Genomic DNA, 17,835 nt, shown 5'->3' with positions numbered 1-17,835 from the left:
AAACATTCCCATGAGTTCTCAATTTAGGGTATGGACTAGGTGGATTAGAGAATGGTTATCAATGGGTAACCTGGGGAGAAAAATAAGTGGTGTTCCTTATTCTGGGTTTTATCTTTAGTACTTTTATTAGCAGTTGAGATGGTGAAAAGAAAAAAAGTCATCATGCCTGCTTATATAACTCATATTTATATAACATTTTAAAGCTTAAAAAGAATTTTCTTATAGAGCCCTTGTGACAAATGTAAGTAACATTATCCCTGTTTTTATAGATGAGAAAACTGAGTCTCCAAACAATTAAGAGATTTGCCCATGGGAATGTAGTTATTAATAAGGGGGCAATCCTAGTATTCAAACCTAGGTCTTTTGATTTCAAGTTCAGTGAGCTCTCTATTGTGTCGAATAGATGACAACAAACCAGGAGGTAAATCAGGAGAAATGACCAATACTATCATTACAGTAATGGCCTATATTACAATAGTATCAGTATATACCATAGTTAGTAAAATCAAACTTAGCTAAGTCAGAGGTAAGAACTAACAGAATGAAATTCAATAGGGAAACAATTGAGTCAGCATGTAGAGAGGAAATAACAAACAGGTGCAAGATGGGGAATGAATGGCTATAGCAATGACAGAATAAGGGCTCATTATGTGGATCAAAAGCTGAAAACAAAAATGATTCATCAATAAAAAGAAAAAAAAACAAACCTGATCTTTAGATGCATAAAAAGGAGCACGCTGTAGTCAGAGAGCTTACACTAAGCTTAATCACTGGCTCTAGAGCTGAAAGGCAGTTTAGCCATCCCCTGGTCCGGCCTTGAGACCCAAAGAAGGTCCATGTTTTGCCTGCATTCACACAATAGTAAGTGGTACTAACCTGTAACTGACATCATCTAATGCTTTAAGGTTTACAAAGTATTTTACAAACATTATGACACCAATGCTCACAACATGACACTGGCTGAGATTGAAGCCAGGTCCTGAGTCCACATCCAGTGAGCATCCTACCAATCCACAGCCACCATTTTACTCCCCACTGGTTAAAGCTTTATAAGAAGGGGTGGCTAGGTGGTACAGTGAGTAAAGCACCAGCCCCGGAGTCAGGAGGACCTGGGTTCGGATCCAGCCTCAGACACTGAACACACACACACACACACACACACACACACACACACACACACACACACAAACTAGCCATGTAACCTCGGGCAAGTTACTTAACCCCAATTGACCTCCAAGAGGTAAAAAAAAAAATTTTATAAGAATACTTTAGGTTCAAAAATGTGAGATACCAAGATACTCTTTAACTGTAGATAGAATTATGTAGCAATTATACCTAAGCCGGAGAGGGAATCTAGAAAGAATTGAAATGGAATAGCTCTTGAAATGGAATATTAAACATCAGAACAAACCACTGAAAGAAAACATAAATTCTTAAAGGCATTTTTTTTTTGGTAATAATAGGGTAATTTTCACTTAGGTATTGTATATAAAAAATCCTCAGGTACTTACCTCCTTAGCCTTGTGATTCCATGAAAAGACAGGATTCTCAAGAAACATGGCTAAACAAATAAGAAATGAATCTTTGCCATTTCTGGACGAATTCCTACTCTCCCTACTTCATCCCCACCAAGGAAAGGCTAGTAAATATAAAGCTTTTATCCAAAATGGAAACATGAAGGGGCAGGGAACAATTGGATTTTCATTTTAGGCATTTAGCTAGAGCTGAGCACATGATGAGAACAATGTTAACCAAAAAAGAAGCTAAACATAAAGGGGTACAAGAACTTTTCAGACCAAAGTACAGTAACAAAGACTAGGAGGAATGAACAGTTGAAATAAAAAAAAAGGCAAGCACAGCTATGGTCTATGAAGTTCTGGGAGGTCTATCAAAAGATCTCTGTCTTCTGAAATTCAAAATGGTTTTACATCTTCTGAACAGTATCAAAGAATGTCATGTGACTTCTATGATGAGAATACCAGGAATAAATCAGAAAAGCAAATTTATAGCCTACAAAATCATGTTGCCTACCTTATGAAGAGCTATTAAGTGGCTAAAGCAGTCTTCTGAGCTTCAGTGTATATATCAACATATGATATTTTAGTACTTTAGGATAATATTCTTCTATACCATCACATGAATCTTGAATTTATTAATTTCTACAAACATATGCATGTATATATGTATACATGCAAACACACATATATGTATGGAATTTAAAACAAGTTTTACTTGGAAGGGTGCTTAGACACCTTAGACAGGGGTATGAGTTATGTGAGGGGAAAGAATGGAGAAGATGCAAGAGATGTTGTGGAAGCAGAATTGACAGGACTTGGCAACTGACTGGCTATAAAGGGTAAGGGAGAATGAAAAGCTATGGGTTGTGAACCCAGGAGCCTGGAAGAATGTCAGCACCCTAGTCAAAAATGGAGAAGTTCAGGAGAGGAATGAGATTGGGAGGAAATAATGAGTTCTGTTTTAAACATATTGAGTTTGAGATGCCTACAGGAAATTCAGTTTGGATTTTCAAAAGGCAGTAGGTGATGTGGGAATGCAGTTTAGGAGAAAGATTAACAGCTAAATGTTTAGATCTGAGAGTTATCTCCACAGATGGCAACTAAAACCATGGGAATTTATGAGATCACTGAGAAAAAAAAGAGGGTCTGAGTCAGTGTTTAGCTATAGAATCTTGAAGTATGCCCACACTTAGGGGGTAAGACAAGGATGATAATTCAGGAAGAGACCTGAAAGGAGCAATCAGACAAGAGAAGAACTGAAAAACCCAAAGAGAGATTTTTTTGGTAGAAGGTGGTCAACAGTATCAAATGCATCAAGAAAGATTAGGACTGGGGCAGCTAGGTGACACAGTGAATACAGCACTGGCCCTGGAGTTGGGAGGACCTGTGTTCAAATTCAAACACTTGACACTTACTAGCTGAGTGACCTTGAACAAGTCACTTACTTCCCCCCTCCAAAAAAAAAAGATCAGGACTAGCAAAAGGCAATTCGATTTGGTAATTAAGAGACTGTTATGAATTTAGGAGAGAGAAATTTCATCTGAGTAATGAAGCAAAAAGCTAATTTGGAAGGGGTTAAGAATAGAGTATGAGGTAAGATTACTGAGTCAAAGAGTATGGACAACTTGTGACTCCCACCCATTCCTCCCAGGGAATGGCTAGAGATAAAAGAACTGTAGGGTGCTAGCGTGACAGGATAGTAGGATCAAGTGAGAGTTTTTTAAGGATGGGAGGTGATATGGATATTCTTGAGCAATCATATTCCAGTCTTACAGATACCATATTTTTCCTTACATTTCTTATTGCTATTCTAAGTCATTCTAGAGGTTGTTACAGCCTGTCCATTTTCTGTTCTAAAGGTACAGGTTTATTGTTGTTGCTGTTTGCAGTTTTGTTCTTTCCTTTTGGAGATTTCTCACTGTTTTCTTTTATCTTGTAGAAGTCATTCATTGTATTGGGGTCTCATTTTGCTGGTCATTTCTTTGGTAGTTCTACTAGTTTTCCTGTGAAGTTGTTCCCACCTGAATATCATTCTGTTCCCTCTTTTCTGGGTTCTTTCACTTTATTTGGTGTTGCTCTTTACCAATCAAGCTCAAAGTCAGCTCCCAAGCTAGTTGTCCTTGCCCAGACAGGCCCTGGTTTGCCAGGACTCTGACTGGAGAACAGAGTACAGTGAAGAAGGTACATCACCTTCCCCACTCTACTCAAAAGCTTCACTATCAGCAACCTCTTTCTTCTACTTCCATAACAACCAATAACAAACAACAGCAACGACTCACATTTATCTAGCACTTAAGATTTTCAAAGCATTTCCTTTGCAACAACTAAGGTAGGCAATTCCATTTATTTCAATTCAAGAAGTGCTGATTGAGCAACTACCAAGTGCCAGGAACTGTGAGAAGCACTAAGGACACAAAGAGCAAACCAAACTTGGCTAAAAGAGTTCTGTGGGAACACTGTGTATATAGATAAGGGGCAGTAAGAACTGGCTGAAGGGCTTAAGGACATTTAGTCTGGAAAAGAGAAGACTCAGGGGATATGACAGCTCTTTTTAGGTTGTCACATAGAAGACTGGTTCTGTTTGGCCCCAGAGGGAAAACCCAGGAGCAAAGAGTGGAAGCCCCAAGAAGGCAAATTTCAGCTTACTTCTGAGCAATCAGAGCTATCTGAAAGTGTAACTGCTAAGGCAACCTCTGTGGGCTTGGGGTATGGGGACCCCAAAAATCCCTTACCCAGAAAAATTAAAAGTCAGAGGTATCTTGAGGAAGGAACAGGAAGTTTATTCAGTTCTCAAGAGAAGAGGGGGTCCCTTCCACCAGTATGAACCAGTAGAATGAGGCATGTTACAAAAGGCAGAACAAGAATTTATACCCTAACTCGGTCATGCCCTGCCCCCCCCCCCCCTCCCCCCATCCCTTCTCCCATTGGCTGGGAGGCAGGCTCTCAGTCTTGGTGAGAAATCTAACCCAATGGCGGATAACAAAGAAGCCCACCACTATCTCCTATTGACTGGGAAGCAGGACAGGGAGCCAAAGTATTGTTCAAGTCCTTATTTGGCAGATGCTAAAGCAAGGGAGGAAAAAAGGTCACAAGCAAGAGTGGAGATGAAAACCTCTGAAGGGGCCTAATGCTGATAAAACAAGAGTTGAGGTTGAAAGACCCTTAAAGGGAGCCTAATGCTGATGTGACAGTAGTAAAGGGGGGGTGAAACCGAAATGCCGGCTTGCTCCCACAAAACCTATCGGCTGAGAAGTTTTCATCTTTCTCATTCACCTCCACTTACAGATGATCTGTTTTTCTGACTAAAGGGACCATTGCTCTATAAGGGTAAGCAGACACAATCTCATCAATAATGAAAACTTAGAAGGATTATGTAACCTGGAAAAACAATTCATACTGTCAAGATTGATTTTCAGAGTGTGTGTGTTTGTGTGTGTGTGTGTGTGTGGTGTTGCCTTTTCTTCTCTTCTTCCTTTCACCTCACTGGTTATTACCAGCTCCCCTCAAACCAATCTATTTCCCTAGCTATTAGCCTCTCACCCTAATGGAGGTGAAATGTAGAAGGAAGAGCTAAAATAAGGCTTAGAGACAGTCATAAAAATAAAATGTACACTCTGTTCCCAATTTCCCTAGCATATGTAAGATGTGGTTACAAATAGGATTCCCTTACTGGACAGTGATTTTTTTTTTTAAGTTTTTTAGAGTTCAGTATAAAATGTCTCTAGTGATGTTCTGTACTTGGAAGCCTACAGTACTTTGCCTCAACTCATATAGATGTTCAGAAAATCAGTTCCTCTTGCTCTTAAAAGTTGACATCCTGTAGAGTTTGCCCTGAGGCCAATGAGTAACAATGACCAACAGGGAAACATGGCTCCCTTCAGATTTAATGAATAATTAACTACCACAAACATGGCAGGAGGCTTGTATAGCTAAGTCAAAGGTACCTTTCCCATCCAAACCCCAATAATACATGTAACAAAGATTTGGGAAAAAATGGCCTCTACTTATCACATGGGTTGCCATGTAATAATAGAAATGCTGGGACTGTTTGCTTAGTATATTATTTTTTGTTAGCAACTTGAAATTATTTCTTTTCCCAGCTGTAACTTTCAGTCTGTTAAATTAGAGGTTTAAGCTATAGCTGAGCTGGGTGAACATAAAAGGATGATCCATTAATTATATATCTCATCTTAATGAAACTTTGAGCATCTTTCAAGATACAGTTACTGTGACATTCAGCTAGATTTTACCCTTACATGGTCATAGAGATCTGGAAGTGAGGATCAGACAAAATATGAGTTCACAGTCTTTCTGACTGCAATGTGGAATGTCAGGGCAAATATTGAGAGGAAGAAGGCAGTATAGAGAAATACAAAAGAAACTTCTTTTATGCAAAGGCAGTGCAGATATCCGTTCCCACAAATGGGAAACTTGTTTTTGAACTCTCCTTCTGACCCTCGTGCACCAACAATCTGCACTACTCTCTCCCCTCCCGCTTTTTCCTATTCGAACTACATCTCACACTGTGGCTCTGTCTTACCCAGAGCTGGGGGAAGGGGAAGTTAGCCCCCAAGATAAACTTGTCAAAAGCTATGCACCACAATCCTAATTCCTCTCTACCTGTTTGTGAATGTCAGCTGGGAGCAGACCCTGAAAAGCTTTGGAAAAAAAAGGAAAGGGGTAGAGGGAGAAAAGGGGAGAGGGAGGACAAAGAAAAACCAGAGAGTGCAATTCAAACAAAAATGAAATAAAACACACACACACTCAGGCACACAAAGAAAGGGAAAAAATGTCCCCACCAGGTCCTCCCAACTTACTTCTTTATCAGAGGTTCATTGTCAATCAATTAGCCAAGCCAGCAGGGGTCTGTGGGGTGGGGGGGTAGCATGGGAAACAATGGGCAGCCCTGTTGTATTACTATTTAATCACTTTTACTAAATAAATAGAGCAGCCCTGAGGTGCTGTCATGTCAAGGGAATTTAGAACAAAAAAACTTCATTTTTCATTGGTCATTATTTTTTTTCCTACAGGACAAGAGAGGGTTATTACTGTAGCCTTAAGTTCCATCTTTGTGTTTCTTGCCTTTGATTCCACTCGGACCCTGCCACTTTCTGGCACTAATTTGTCAGGCTGAACAAAGAAGGGATTTGTACCTCCTGTAAGGTCTCAATTAGGAATGGCTTCTGCTGTATTCTGTGCCATTCAGACGGGACACAATGACGGTAATTACAGGAATTTGCACTAAATGGCAGAAGAATTCACAGCAAAACTTTTTTCTCCCCCTCCAGCCTGTCCCTCCCCAAGGCTGGAAAATCCCCCTCCCCCAGAGAGCTCTTCCTAATGCCCCACATTGGCCGGCTTGGGAGGTTAAACAGCAGCCTAAGGAGTAAAACAGCAGAAACCGCCTAGTGTGAAAAATGAGGCAGGGAATACCCAAGGCTCACTGTTTACCCTCTGCTCTCCTCGGCCGGAATTGGTATTTTCAACCTAAGTTCTGAAATAGGGGAGCAGCGCTGCTCGCAGTTCAAGATGGCATTAGTTACACATGGGGAGACTTGAAAACATTCTGGTGTGTGTTGTCACAACTTGTTTATATAAGCAGCTGAATTCTTTTCGAAGGGGTTCTGATAGTTATGCTTCTGGATCTTCAGACAATTCAACAAAACTGTTTTACGATACCATTGCCAACTAAATGAAATGCACCTTTCACATTTTGCAATTCCCTGCGTAGATGCATTCATACATAACCAGACCTCTCTAGATGCTCCAGCCTCCAGCACCTGGGATGTGGCAGAGCATTAATTCAGAAGCACCTGGAAAGGAGGCTTAATTGGTGGTGTTTACCCGGCTGAGAAAGAGGCAAGGGAATGTAAGAACAGAAAGCCAGCCCTAAAGCCTGGAAGCTGTATCTGACAGAGAACAATTGCTGACCGTGGGCAAGTCCCTTAAACTCTCAGAGCCAGGCTACTCTCAGACTGTAAAGTTACAGCTGAATTGGAGGGAGCTTCCCATACTGAGGGCAGTCCAGGACTCCTAAGTCCAGAACCAAGACCCATGACAACAACAAAGGACATGATGACAATATCTTATCAACAATTAATATTTTAATGATACCTACCCTGCTACCCATGGCTTAAAGTAACATATTATGTGGTTTTACAAATTTATTACATGTTATATGGCTTGTTATCCAGATTTCATGGTTTCACACAGTAGCTGTGAGAAAGTAATTTGCAAATCTTAAACAGCTTTATTCCTGAAAAGTTGTGCATAAAATTAGATATGTGTAAAATGCCACTGAAATGCTAATTTCCCTCAAATATCACTTTTATCATGTGATACTTATAGAATAATATGTGTATTCTCTGCACAAAATCCTTCATGGGCCCCCTATTTAGGACTGTATAAAATCTAAACTTTTTCCTGGCTTTCAAGGACCTCTATAATCTTGCCTGGCCCTGTCTCTCCTACTTTGTTTTTCTCTACTTCTCTCCCTTCTAATAACGGAGGTATCACATTGTCCCATGAACACAGTCAGCCTTACTTCTGCTTCCAAGTCTCCCTCATACCTAAAATCCTGGACTCAATTCTGTCATTATTAGCTGGACTGACCAGTTTCCTCACCTATAAGATGTGGGGGTGGTACTACTGCTGATGATTTCTATGACTTTTCTGAGCTTCAACATTCTATTATTATAAATCCTTCCATCCTTTGAATCTGCTGTAGCTCTGTCTCCTGCATGAGTCCTTGACAAACTCTTTCAACTCTCCCTGGAGGCAGCCTGGTCTAGGGGGAAGAACAAGTGGACTGGGTCAGAAGATCTGACTCAGGGCTCCATCAGTTACACACTAGCTGTGGGATCTTGAACAAATTACTTTACTCCTCTGGTTGATTTCTTTATTTGTGAAAAAAGTCCTTTCCAGTTCTGTAACTCTAGGAGCCTGATCAAGAATATGCTCTCAAATGCCCTTTCAGTTCCAACATTCTCTGAGATATTCTAGTATGCATTTGATTTTCCTTTTCTCTGAACTCCTAGAGCACCTATGCAGTCAATAATGTCATAAGGTTTAGCACCTGATTCTACTGGATGCTATTTGTTTCATACATATTCATTTTATCTTCCCATCTCCTAGAGAACAGAAACCATGTTTTAAACCTCTTTATCTCTTGCAGTATATTGATCAATAAATACGCATTGCTTGTTCTAAATAATGGTATTTTAAACACACTAAAAAGTTCATTACTTATAGGAAATCAGAGGTCAAATGTTTTGGTAAAATTAAGAAACCTTTGTAATTCAAATAACAACTTCTTAATTTACTGTTTAAAAAAAAATCTAACTCTCTCTGGGTACACACATCTGTAGAATAATTTATAGCCACTCAGCAATTTGTACAGATAACCATCAAATTTTACTTGGTAATCTTTAAATTGAAGACTGTATAATAATACTTTAATAAGCTATATAAATACATACACATTATGCAGACTTACAATTAGGAATACACATACCGAGAATCAAATTAAGTAGTAAAAAGATGAAATAAGAAATCTATAGTCATGTAAATATAAAATAAAATAAGTTTTCAAAAGCCAGGCCTTAGGACTTTCAAAATGATCCCATCCTACATTCTCTATGGAAGGCATATGTAAGATTTAAAGAGGAACATAGAAAATTCTTTTTTATTACAGAAAGAATCTTGAAAAGCTAGACCATTTGCAATACTTAGTGAATCGAAAACCCAGCATTTGTGGCTCCCCTAGGGAATAGCAAATGAATGATATCTAGGAAAGAGATACCCAATGGAATTTTGTATCCTTTTTACATTTTATGATTCTCACAATGTTTAAAGGGGGGAGGAAGGGCAGCAAAAAGAAATGTCAAAATGAAAAAATATTTCCTCTAAATATTGAAGTATTACAAACTATTAGTTGATAATTAACATATTATGAAAGTTGAATTCAATAAAAAATACATATTCCAGGTGCTAAGCATTTTTCTGTCAAATTCTTCCTTCCCCACCTAAACCTGTATATGTATGTTTTAGTCTAGTCATAAGACTAAAAGAGGTAGCTAAGAAGTTAAGAATCATCAGGGCAAAGTCTAACAATATTTGAGAAATATAAATCCATTTAAAAATATTATTTTGCCATTATGACCTCTGGTACACAGAATATCAACAGAGAACATTTAAAAGAAAAATACTTCCTTGCATCATTTAGAAATTATTCTTTTTTTTCCTTTTGGGATTCTGCCCCCTACAGGAGACAAAGCATTCCTACTTGTGATAGAAAGGATGGTATTCAAAGCACTGGAGGAAGAGGATGACAAGTAACAGAGAAAAGCTATACATACATCATGGACTTGGAATGCAGCACTTTCCCAAGTAAAAGGAGGATTTAAGCAAAGCAAAATCCTTCCCTTCTAGAATGTTTCATACTTAAAGGATTCAGAGAAATCCCTGTTATGCATTCACCAATCCCTCTACCCCACCTCCACCCCCCAACTACAAGACTATCTTTTCCTAGTACATTCTCAATAGAATGTAGGAGAGATCTGAATGAACTTCAGCATTTCAAATCAACAACATTCAATATCTCTTGAATGTTTTCCTCGTTACCACTTCTCTCTCAGCCCCTGTGACTGACATAATACCTATTTTTAGCAGATTTTAGTTTATATTATTCTGTACTATAGATGTCTACTGAATATCACTTTCATATTGTGAGCAAAAGAGGCCTAATTATATTTAATTTAATAATCAATATCCTTTTAAGCAAATGCTGTCTTTCCCCAAAAAGGGACATCATCATTACATCACTATATTTTTCTACTGTATCTTCATTAGTTCAAAAGTTTCCATTTTCAATTCAGAAAGCAAGGACTGAAATCCACAATTTAGTCATAGCCAAGAACATGTTTCTTGTTTATCTTTAAATCCTAGATCTTCTTTTGTTCCTTAAAAAAAGTCTTTCTGTTGTGAAAAAATTCTCCTCCCCCTGAAACCCACATATCTAGACAGGAATGCAAATTTTCTCTATTAGAAAAAGTTTTTCTTTATTCTTAAACTTATTGTTCATAAATTGTGAGTGGGATTTATTTCAAGAAGGATGATTTTTAAAATGGATCCTATTTAAATTATTCTACAGATAAATCATATTTTATTTAAATAATAAAATTTAGATAATTACTTTAAATTAGGATTTTCCCAGAATAACAAATTTAGTTTTGAGGAAGAAAGAAGTTGAATTTTGAAAGATCACAAATTGACTAAAACCCCTTTTTTATATCTTACAGCAATACAGTTCATCTAGAAGATATCAGCTGTCACATTCTTCCCCCTGAAAATGAAGTATTAGTTCATTGAATAAGTATGAACAGTCACCTGCTAAATGAGTGACTTTATTTTACCCAGCCCTAAACTTTCCTTAAGGGATTTGCCTTTCAGATTCTCACCTAAGAGGATCGGATGAAATCACTGCCAGAAGACACTTTTTATTGATATCTTTAAAAAAATATATTACCTACATTTCCCAACTGTATATCTCTATACCCCATTCCAAAGAACAATCCCTTATAACAAAGAATAAAAAAGAGGTTTAAAAAATCAGCTCATTAAAACTGACCAGCATACTGAAAAAGTCTGATAATATATGCAGTGGCAGAGTCTCCTCATATCTCTTCTTAGGAGCAGCCCTTTCTAAGAGAGTTGTGAGTCTATCTCTGGGGCCAAACTGCTTACCTGGGACCAAACTTCAGTTGCCAAACGTGCAATGACCCTTATTCAGAGACCTAAGGTGGCTGTAATCCTTAGCAAGAGTAAGAAGGCCTCGGTTCTAGTTCTATTTATGCTTTGGTCAAATTACCTTTGATCCTGAATATCTAGTGAAATCTAGGCCATTCTAGGGGCCTCAGTTTACTTATATGGAAAATGGGAGGGGGGACTGGACTAGATGGTTTTTAAGTCCTTTCCAGTACTAGATCGATGAACCTATGATTATATAGCTCCATAAATGGTCCACCATCATTGTTTGCTGAGGATGGGTTAATGTTTTTAAACTGCTTTTGGTTTCGAGAAAAGGTACTTTCATTAAAGGGAAGTAACTTTGCTTCTGGAGGGAATTTCTATAATATTTTCATAGTATTCTGAATTTCCTTTAATTATATTTTAGGATGGAAATAAAATGTACTTTTTTTAAAAAGCAATTGGGGTTAAGTAACTTGCCCAAGGTTACATGGCCAGTTTTTTTTTGTGTGTGGGTGTTAAGTATCTGAGGCCGGGAACTGATCCTGGGTCCTCCTGACTCCAGGGCCGGCGCTCTTACTCACTGTGCCACCTAGCCACCCCAATAAAATATACTTTGCTTCTTACCTGCGCACTTAAAACTCTGAGCCGTGAGACCTCTCTCCAACGACAAGGTTGTGAGAATACTCAGGAAACTGGTAGTCACAGATTGACGTTTGCTCTTCCGGAGATCATGCCCACCCATCTGATCCCTAGATTTGTTTCTAAGAGTGACTTGTAGGTTTTGCCCTAGACTTCTTGCTGCATTGGCAGCTGTTTTCAGGGCCTCCATCCATTCCTGTGCCCTTTGCTGAGTCTCAGCCCGTAGGCGGAGGACATCTTGTGGGAAGATGACTTGAAAACAGGAGTCACAGTCATCCAGGTTGTCAGTCTGAACAGCCAGGCATACATCAACATTGTAACTCAGCAGGGGATCCTCATCTAGCCGACCAGGCTGAAAAGCCATGAGATAGGCTTTACTCAGTACAAATGTAAAAGCCTTCCAGTTATTTTGGACAGTAAGTCTATAGAGTGTCCCAGACTTGAGGATGTTTTGGTACTGTTTAGAGCTATCTATGAAAGAAGTTGATTGGAGCTGCCCACTGGACTTCTGTAAGCACTGAGTATGAAGAAAGTCATCATGTCCTAGCACTGATGAATTTTCCAGTTCATCACGCTGCCCCATGTAAGTTGGCACTGAAGCATGCACCACCTGCCAAAGTTTCTGTCCCCAATCCAAGGCTTCCCATGGTGACTCTGCCTTCAGTTGCAGCTGGGTGTTGTCAGACAGGACCGTATCCACCATTCTGGTCTCAAGGTTGCCCAGGACTGATATATTCTGGAAGTGTGAAAGCTGGTAAGTGGCATAAAGGTTTTGATTGCCACTGTTATCAAGACAGTAGAAGTATAAATTATACGGTGAAAGTTCAGCATAACAGCTTTGCCAGTAACTGTCATGATCTTTCCTAATTTCAAGGTAACCCTTCTTCAGAATATTTGGGAATGTCTGTCTATGTTCTGGAAGAAATGAAATAAAAAACTGATTAGTTATGAAAACTCAAGTGTACATCATTTTGGTTCGTATTAAACAGAGCACTATGCAGGAATCCAAGCTAGTATTCATATTTGGTGAGATATAAAAGGGGAAGTGGGGAAAGTTATTTTCCAAAAAAACATTAGAAGGAACTTCAGAGATTATCTAATGTAACTCCTTCTTTTTACATGTGAGAAACAGAGACTTGTTGGGGCGATATAACTAATCAAAAGTCACACAGCTAGTAAGTGACATTCAACCCAGGGCTATTGATTCCAAATCTAGCAGACTTCTCATTACATTATAGTTATGGAGATGATCTATCCTAAATTTCAGTAATGAAAGATGCTACTCCCTAAGTCTTAGTACAAACATATTTAAATAAACCATGGAATCCTAGAGAACAATGTGACTCACCCCTCTGGGGCACAGATCCTTCATTTACAAATAACTGCACTAGCTATACCATAGTGGTTTCATTGAGAATCAAATAACGGTGACGCCAAAAAAAAAAGAGAAAAAGTAAAGAACATCAGTGAGACTTTTAAAATTATGAATAGAAGAGAACAGAAAATACGTCCAATGGGAGACAAAAAGAAGGGCAATACTGGAACTAATGTGCTGAATTTTTAATATATATTTTTAAAAAGTCAATCTGGGGGCAGCCAGGTAGCACAGCAATGGCCCCAGAGTTGGGATGACCTGGGATCGAATCTGGGCTCAGACACTTAGCACCCACCCAGAAACACCTGGCCGTGTAACCTTGAGAAAGTTATTTAACCCCAATTATTTTTTTAAAAAAGTCAATCTTTATAAAACAGAGATTCCTGGTTTCATACACAATCTTCCTTTTTTGTTCTTCTTTGTATTTGGAAATGTTCATGTTTGATATGGGAGCCCATCAGAGAATTACAAAAGAATAACAAAAATATAATAATATAGTTAACTAAATAATAAACAGAAATAAAATAACAAAAATTTGAATTTTAAAATAAATGTTGAGTCAAAATATGAAAATTTTAATTAAACTTACAGTTTTGTAGGGGTGGGGAACCTACAGTTTCAAGGCCACATGTGGCCCTCTAGGTCCTCAAGTGTCGCCCTTTCACTAAATTGAAACTATCCAGAACAAATCCCCTCAATAAATGGATTTGTTCTGTAAAACTTGGACTTAGTCAAAAGGCCACACCCAAGGTCCTAGAAGGTCACATGTGTCCTCAAGGCTGAGGCTGCAGGCTCCCCACCCCTGGTAGGGGGACTACAGGTATATACAATATCAAATATTTTTAATGTGTTGTTTTGCCGACTTTTTTTCCCCTCCTTTTAATTTTCTTTTTATAAGGGGGCTAGGTCTCTGGGAAGAGGACAGATACCCATGAAATGTAAGTGATATAAACAAAAAGGCTTTCAATAAAATCTTTATTTCTTAGAAGCTTAAACAAAGATCATATTTTAAAAATTCCAGTCTCATTGAGTACAAATCCTATTAGAAAGGTACAAAAGGAAGACAAAAAATCTGAACAAAAATTAAAATACTTTCTCATTTTAGGTTTACATCTTAATCCAATGCAAAAAAGTTGTGGTATATGATTGTGATAGAATACTACAGTGCTATAAGAAATGATGAGCTCAGTGATCTTAGAAAAACATGCAAAGACTTGCACAAAATAATGAAGAGTAAAATGAACAGAACCAAGAGGACACTATATATAGGAACAGCAATACTACTGTAAGAATAACTTTCAGCATATAAGTAGTTCTATTATAAATACACAAACTAACAATAAAGGACATATGAAGAAAGTTGCTATCTATATCCAGAGAAAGAAACGATAAATAGAAGTATATGCAGAATAATTTTACATATATATACCTATTTGTGTCTATGGTAACTGTCTCTAGGACAAAGGAGGGATGGCAGGAAAAAAAGGGGGGGAAATTTACATGATAACTTTATTATATATTTAAAAGGAATAGCAAGTTTGTACAAAACAGATTTGCAGTTTCATGTGCAATCACCTCTTTTTATTATGGTATGGAAATGCTAATTTTATTCCATTAATTAATTAATTAATTAACTGAACCCTCTTCTCCAGATGTCTTGATAATGCTTTGGCGAACAGACATTTATTCTGGAAAAAAAAATCTTGGTGATAGGCTTCTTTTGTAGAACTTTGATACGAGGCTTTGACAATCCATTAGTCAAATTGTGTGAGATTAAGGAGTTAAAGGCCGAGTTTTCCTGGGAACATTTCAATGGGTCCATGTGTTGAATAAAGAAAAGACAACCTGGCTAAATTACCTTGAAGTTCTGATGCCACTCTACCAGATGTTCTGTTAGCTAATACCCCCATCTTTCGTTCCGTTGTCATAGCTGTGATTACAAAGTTGTGGAGGTTTGGGGATTTTAAAAGCAAGTAGCTTTAAGAGCGTTGCTCTTTTTTTTTTAATTGGTCCAAACATCTGAGTTCATTGGTATAGATAGGGAACTCCTGATAAGAAACTCCATTTCAATACACAATAGCAATTCATCTTCAACTTAAGTATTAGGAGAGTTTTCAGAAACTCTTAAGAGGTTAAATGACTTGCCCAAAGTCACTCAGAAAGTATCTGTCTTCTAAACCTCCAAGGTCAACTCTCTTCCCTCCCTTGGTCCATCCTTCCTTCCATTCTCTACACATTGCCACTAGATGTTCAGTCTTTATATGTGCTGCCTAAGTCATCTTGATGCTCCTACTGTATCTCTATCTGTCCAAGCCACAAATTAGTAATAATAAAATGCAGTATTTTACTGTCTTAACAAAATTTGATTATCATTTGGGCAGTTTTCTTTATGGTTTATCATTGCACATATCAGGTTGTAATTATTCTCTGCTTGTTATTTTGTTTTCTGAGGATCTTCCCAAATTTTAACTTAGTAAGACTGGATATAAATTTAAGTAAATCTAACCATCCCCTAAAGAGGACAAATAAAACTGCCAAAGGTTGTAAAGGAAGAGAAAAATATAGATCTAGATCTTAAAATAGGAAACAATCAAAAGAAATGAAAGTCAAAGAAAAACCAATTTTATTTGCTCTACATCTCCAGCCCTGACATTCATTAGTATTTCTGTGCTAACTCAAAAGCCATTAATTTCTTTGAAACCTACACTAATCTCTTTGTAAGTATAGATAATGGAGCAGTATTATCCTCTAATCATCTTACTTTTCTGTTAATCCAATAAGGGAAGCAGAGCTGTCAGAGGCACTGCAATAGTGCCTAGCCCTTTCATTTCTATCAAGTACAGATGATAGGTTCAACCTACTTCACAATAACACTTATGACCATACTTCCCTCCAACAACGCTCTGAGGACCCACAAGATCACCTGCTTTACAGTGAGGAAAATAAAAGCTATCTCTATTAGAAAGGAATTTTCCTCCCATCTCCCTGTATCCACAGAATACTTTACTACAGCTCCTGTAAATTAAGACTTCTTTAACTGGAGAAAAATCAGCTGTCAGCTCAATTAAAATAAATTTATCATACTCTATAAGCCAGATTGAATGGACGTGGGCAGTAGGCATATTAATCAAGAAGTCTCATTACTATCTCTCCAATGTACTCCCCTTCTTTCATTTCACTGATGTACAATTAAGGTAGAAGGTATATTTCCATTCAATGTTCCTCAATTTCTGCCCGACAGCATCTCTTAGCTTTGCTGCATCTTTTGTCTGTTATCGCTAAACAGGAAAATTAAGTTGAGGCAAAGAAAGGCGGTTAATATAGTGCATTTTGCACTACATTGTCTTGAAAAAAAAGTAACTGAAGATATTTTGCGATGTACCTCCTCTGAATAGCTTGTTATATTATGAAGTGTAGGTATATGTGCTTTATGTATACATATATTACATATATATGCTTATATGTATACATGTTTATGTATATCTTACATATGTATAGATATGATTTTGGAGGTTCAGACACCTAATATTTCTTTTTCTTTATATTCAAATTATTTTTACTGATTCTAAATTGGTAAATCAGAAGTCAAATCTAGAAATTTAATCAGCTTACTGTTTTTCTACTCTTGCCTGAATTGGTGACCTCTTTCAGTTAATGTTCTTTCTCATACCCTTTAAAAGTTAGATTCATTCAAAAATAACACAACCATTATATTCCCCAAGGTCCTATTCTAAAGTTTAACACTGAGGCTTCTTTACAGCAGTAGAAGGCCCAGAAAGCAAAAGCTCTGGAAAGTGCTCTGAGTTTGGAAAAGGTTTATGCACAGACCCAGCGATGGCCTGACTGCCTGTCACCCCAAAATCAGTTCAGCTAGCTGTAGAGAAGATAATTGCCAGGTGGCTGGCTACCACAGGGTAGGGGGTTGGCTATCTGTGACCACAGCAGCTTAGGAAGGCTGTGTACTTAGGGCTTAGGAGCTATGATTTGCATTAGTGGAACAGTGCTGCTGTTCATTTGTTTCAGTCATGTCTGATTCCATGACCTCAATTGGGGTTTTCTTGGCAAAGACACTGGAGTGATTTGCCATTTCTTTCTCAAGCTCATGTTACAGATGAGGAAACGGAGGCAAGAAGGGTTAAGTGACTTGGTCAGGTTCACACTGCTAGTAAGTGTTTGTGACCAAATATGAACTCAGGTCTTCCTGACTCTAGACCTGGTGCTCTATTTACTGCACCACCTAGGTGTCCTTAGGGAAACAGTTCCCAACAACAATAAAACCACACATTTAAAAAAGGTAATAAAACATACAACTAGTTAGTTTTATTATAAATTCTTCAGATATATTTTAAAACTATTTCCAGCATCACAAGAAGGTGACTTTAGTGAGACAATACTTCCTCATTAAAAATTGGTTGCTTTCCTATTGCCTTTCTACATTTTGTTAAACCTCTGGGTGATGACATTTCCTTTTCCAGTATAGATTTTAATTCCTTCTTAAACATGCAACAATCTTTTGTACACAGAAGGTATTTAATAATTGTTAGTGACCAAATG

The 17,835-nt window shown here is 37.8% G+C and overlaps 1 protein-coding gene across 1 annotated transcript in view; it reads right to left on the bottom strand.

The window, feature by feature from the left end:
- The window catches only part of PLEKHM3 (pleckstrin homology domain containing M3), a 235,730-nt gene that overhangs the window by 173,830 nt on the left and 44,065 nt on the right, over positions 1–17,835 (bottom strand). The window contains exon 3 of the mRNA XM_069075264.1: positions 11,892–12,821. Within this exon, the coding sequence (XP_068931365.1) occupies positions 11,892–12,821 (930 nt within the window). The remainder of the gene's footprint in view (positions 1–11,891; positions 12,822–17,835) is intronic.

This window comes from Petaurus breviceps, unplaced genomic scaffold (assembly GCF_028583685.1).
Source record: "Petaurus breviceps papuanus isolate PSGF00001 unplaced genomic scaffold, PetGlider_PUasm1.0 90903, whole genome shotgun sequence".
Taxonomy (NCBI): domain Eukaryota; kingdom Metazoa; phylum Chordata; class Mammalia; order Diprotodontia; family Petauridae; genus Petaurus; species Petaurus breviceps.
This window is presented reverse-complemented; position numbering and strand designations above follow the sequence as displayed.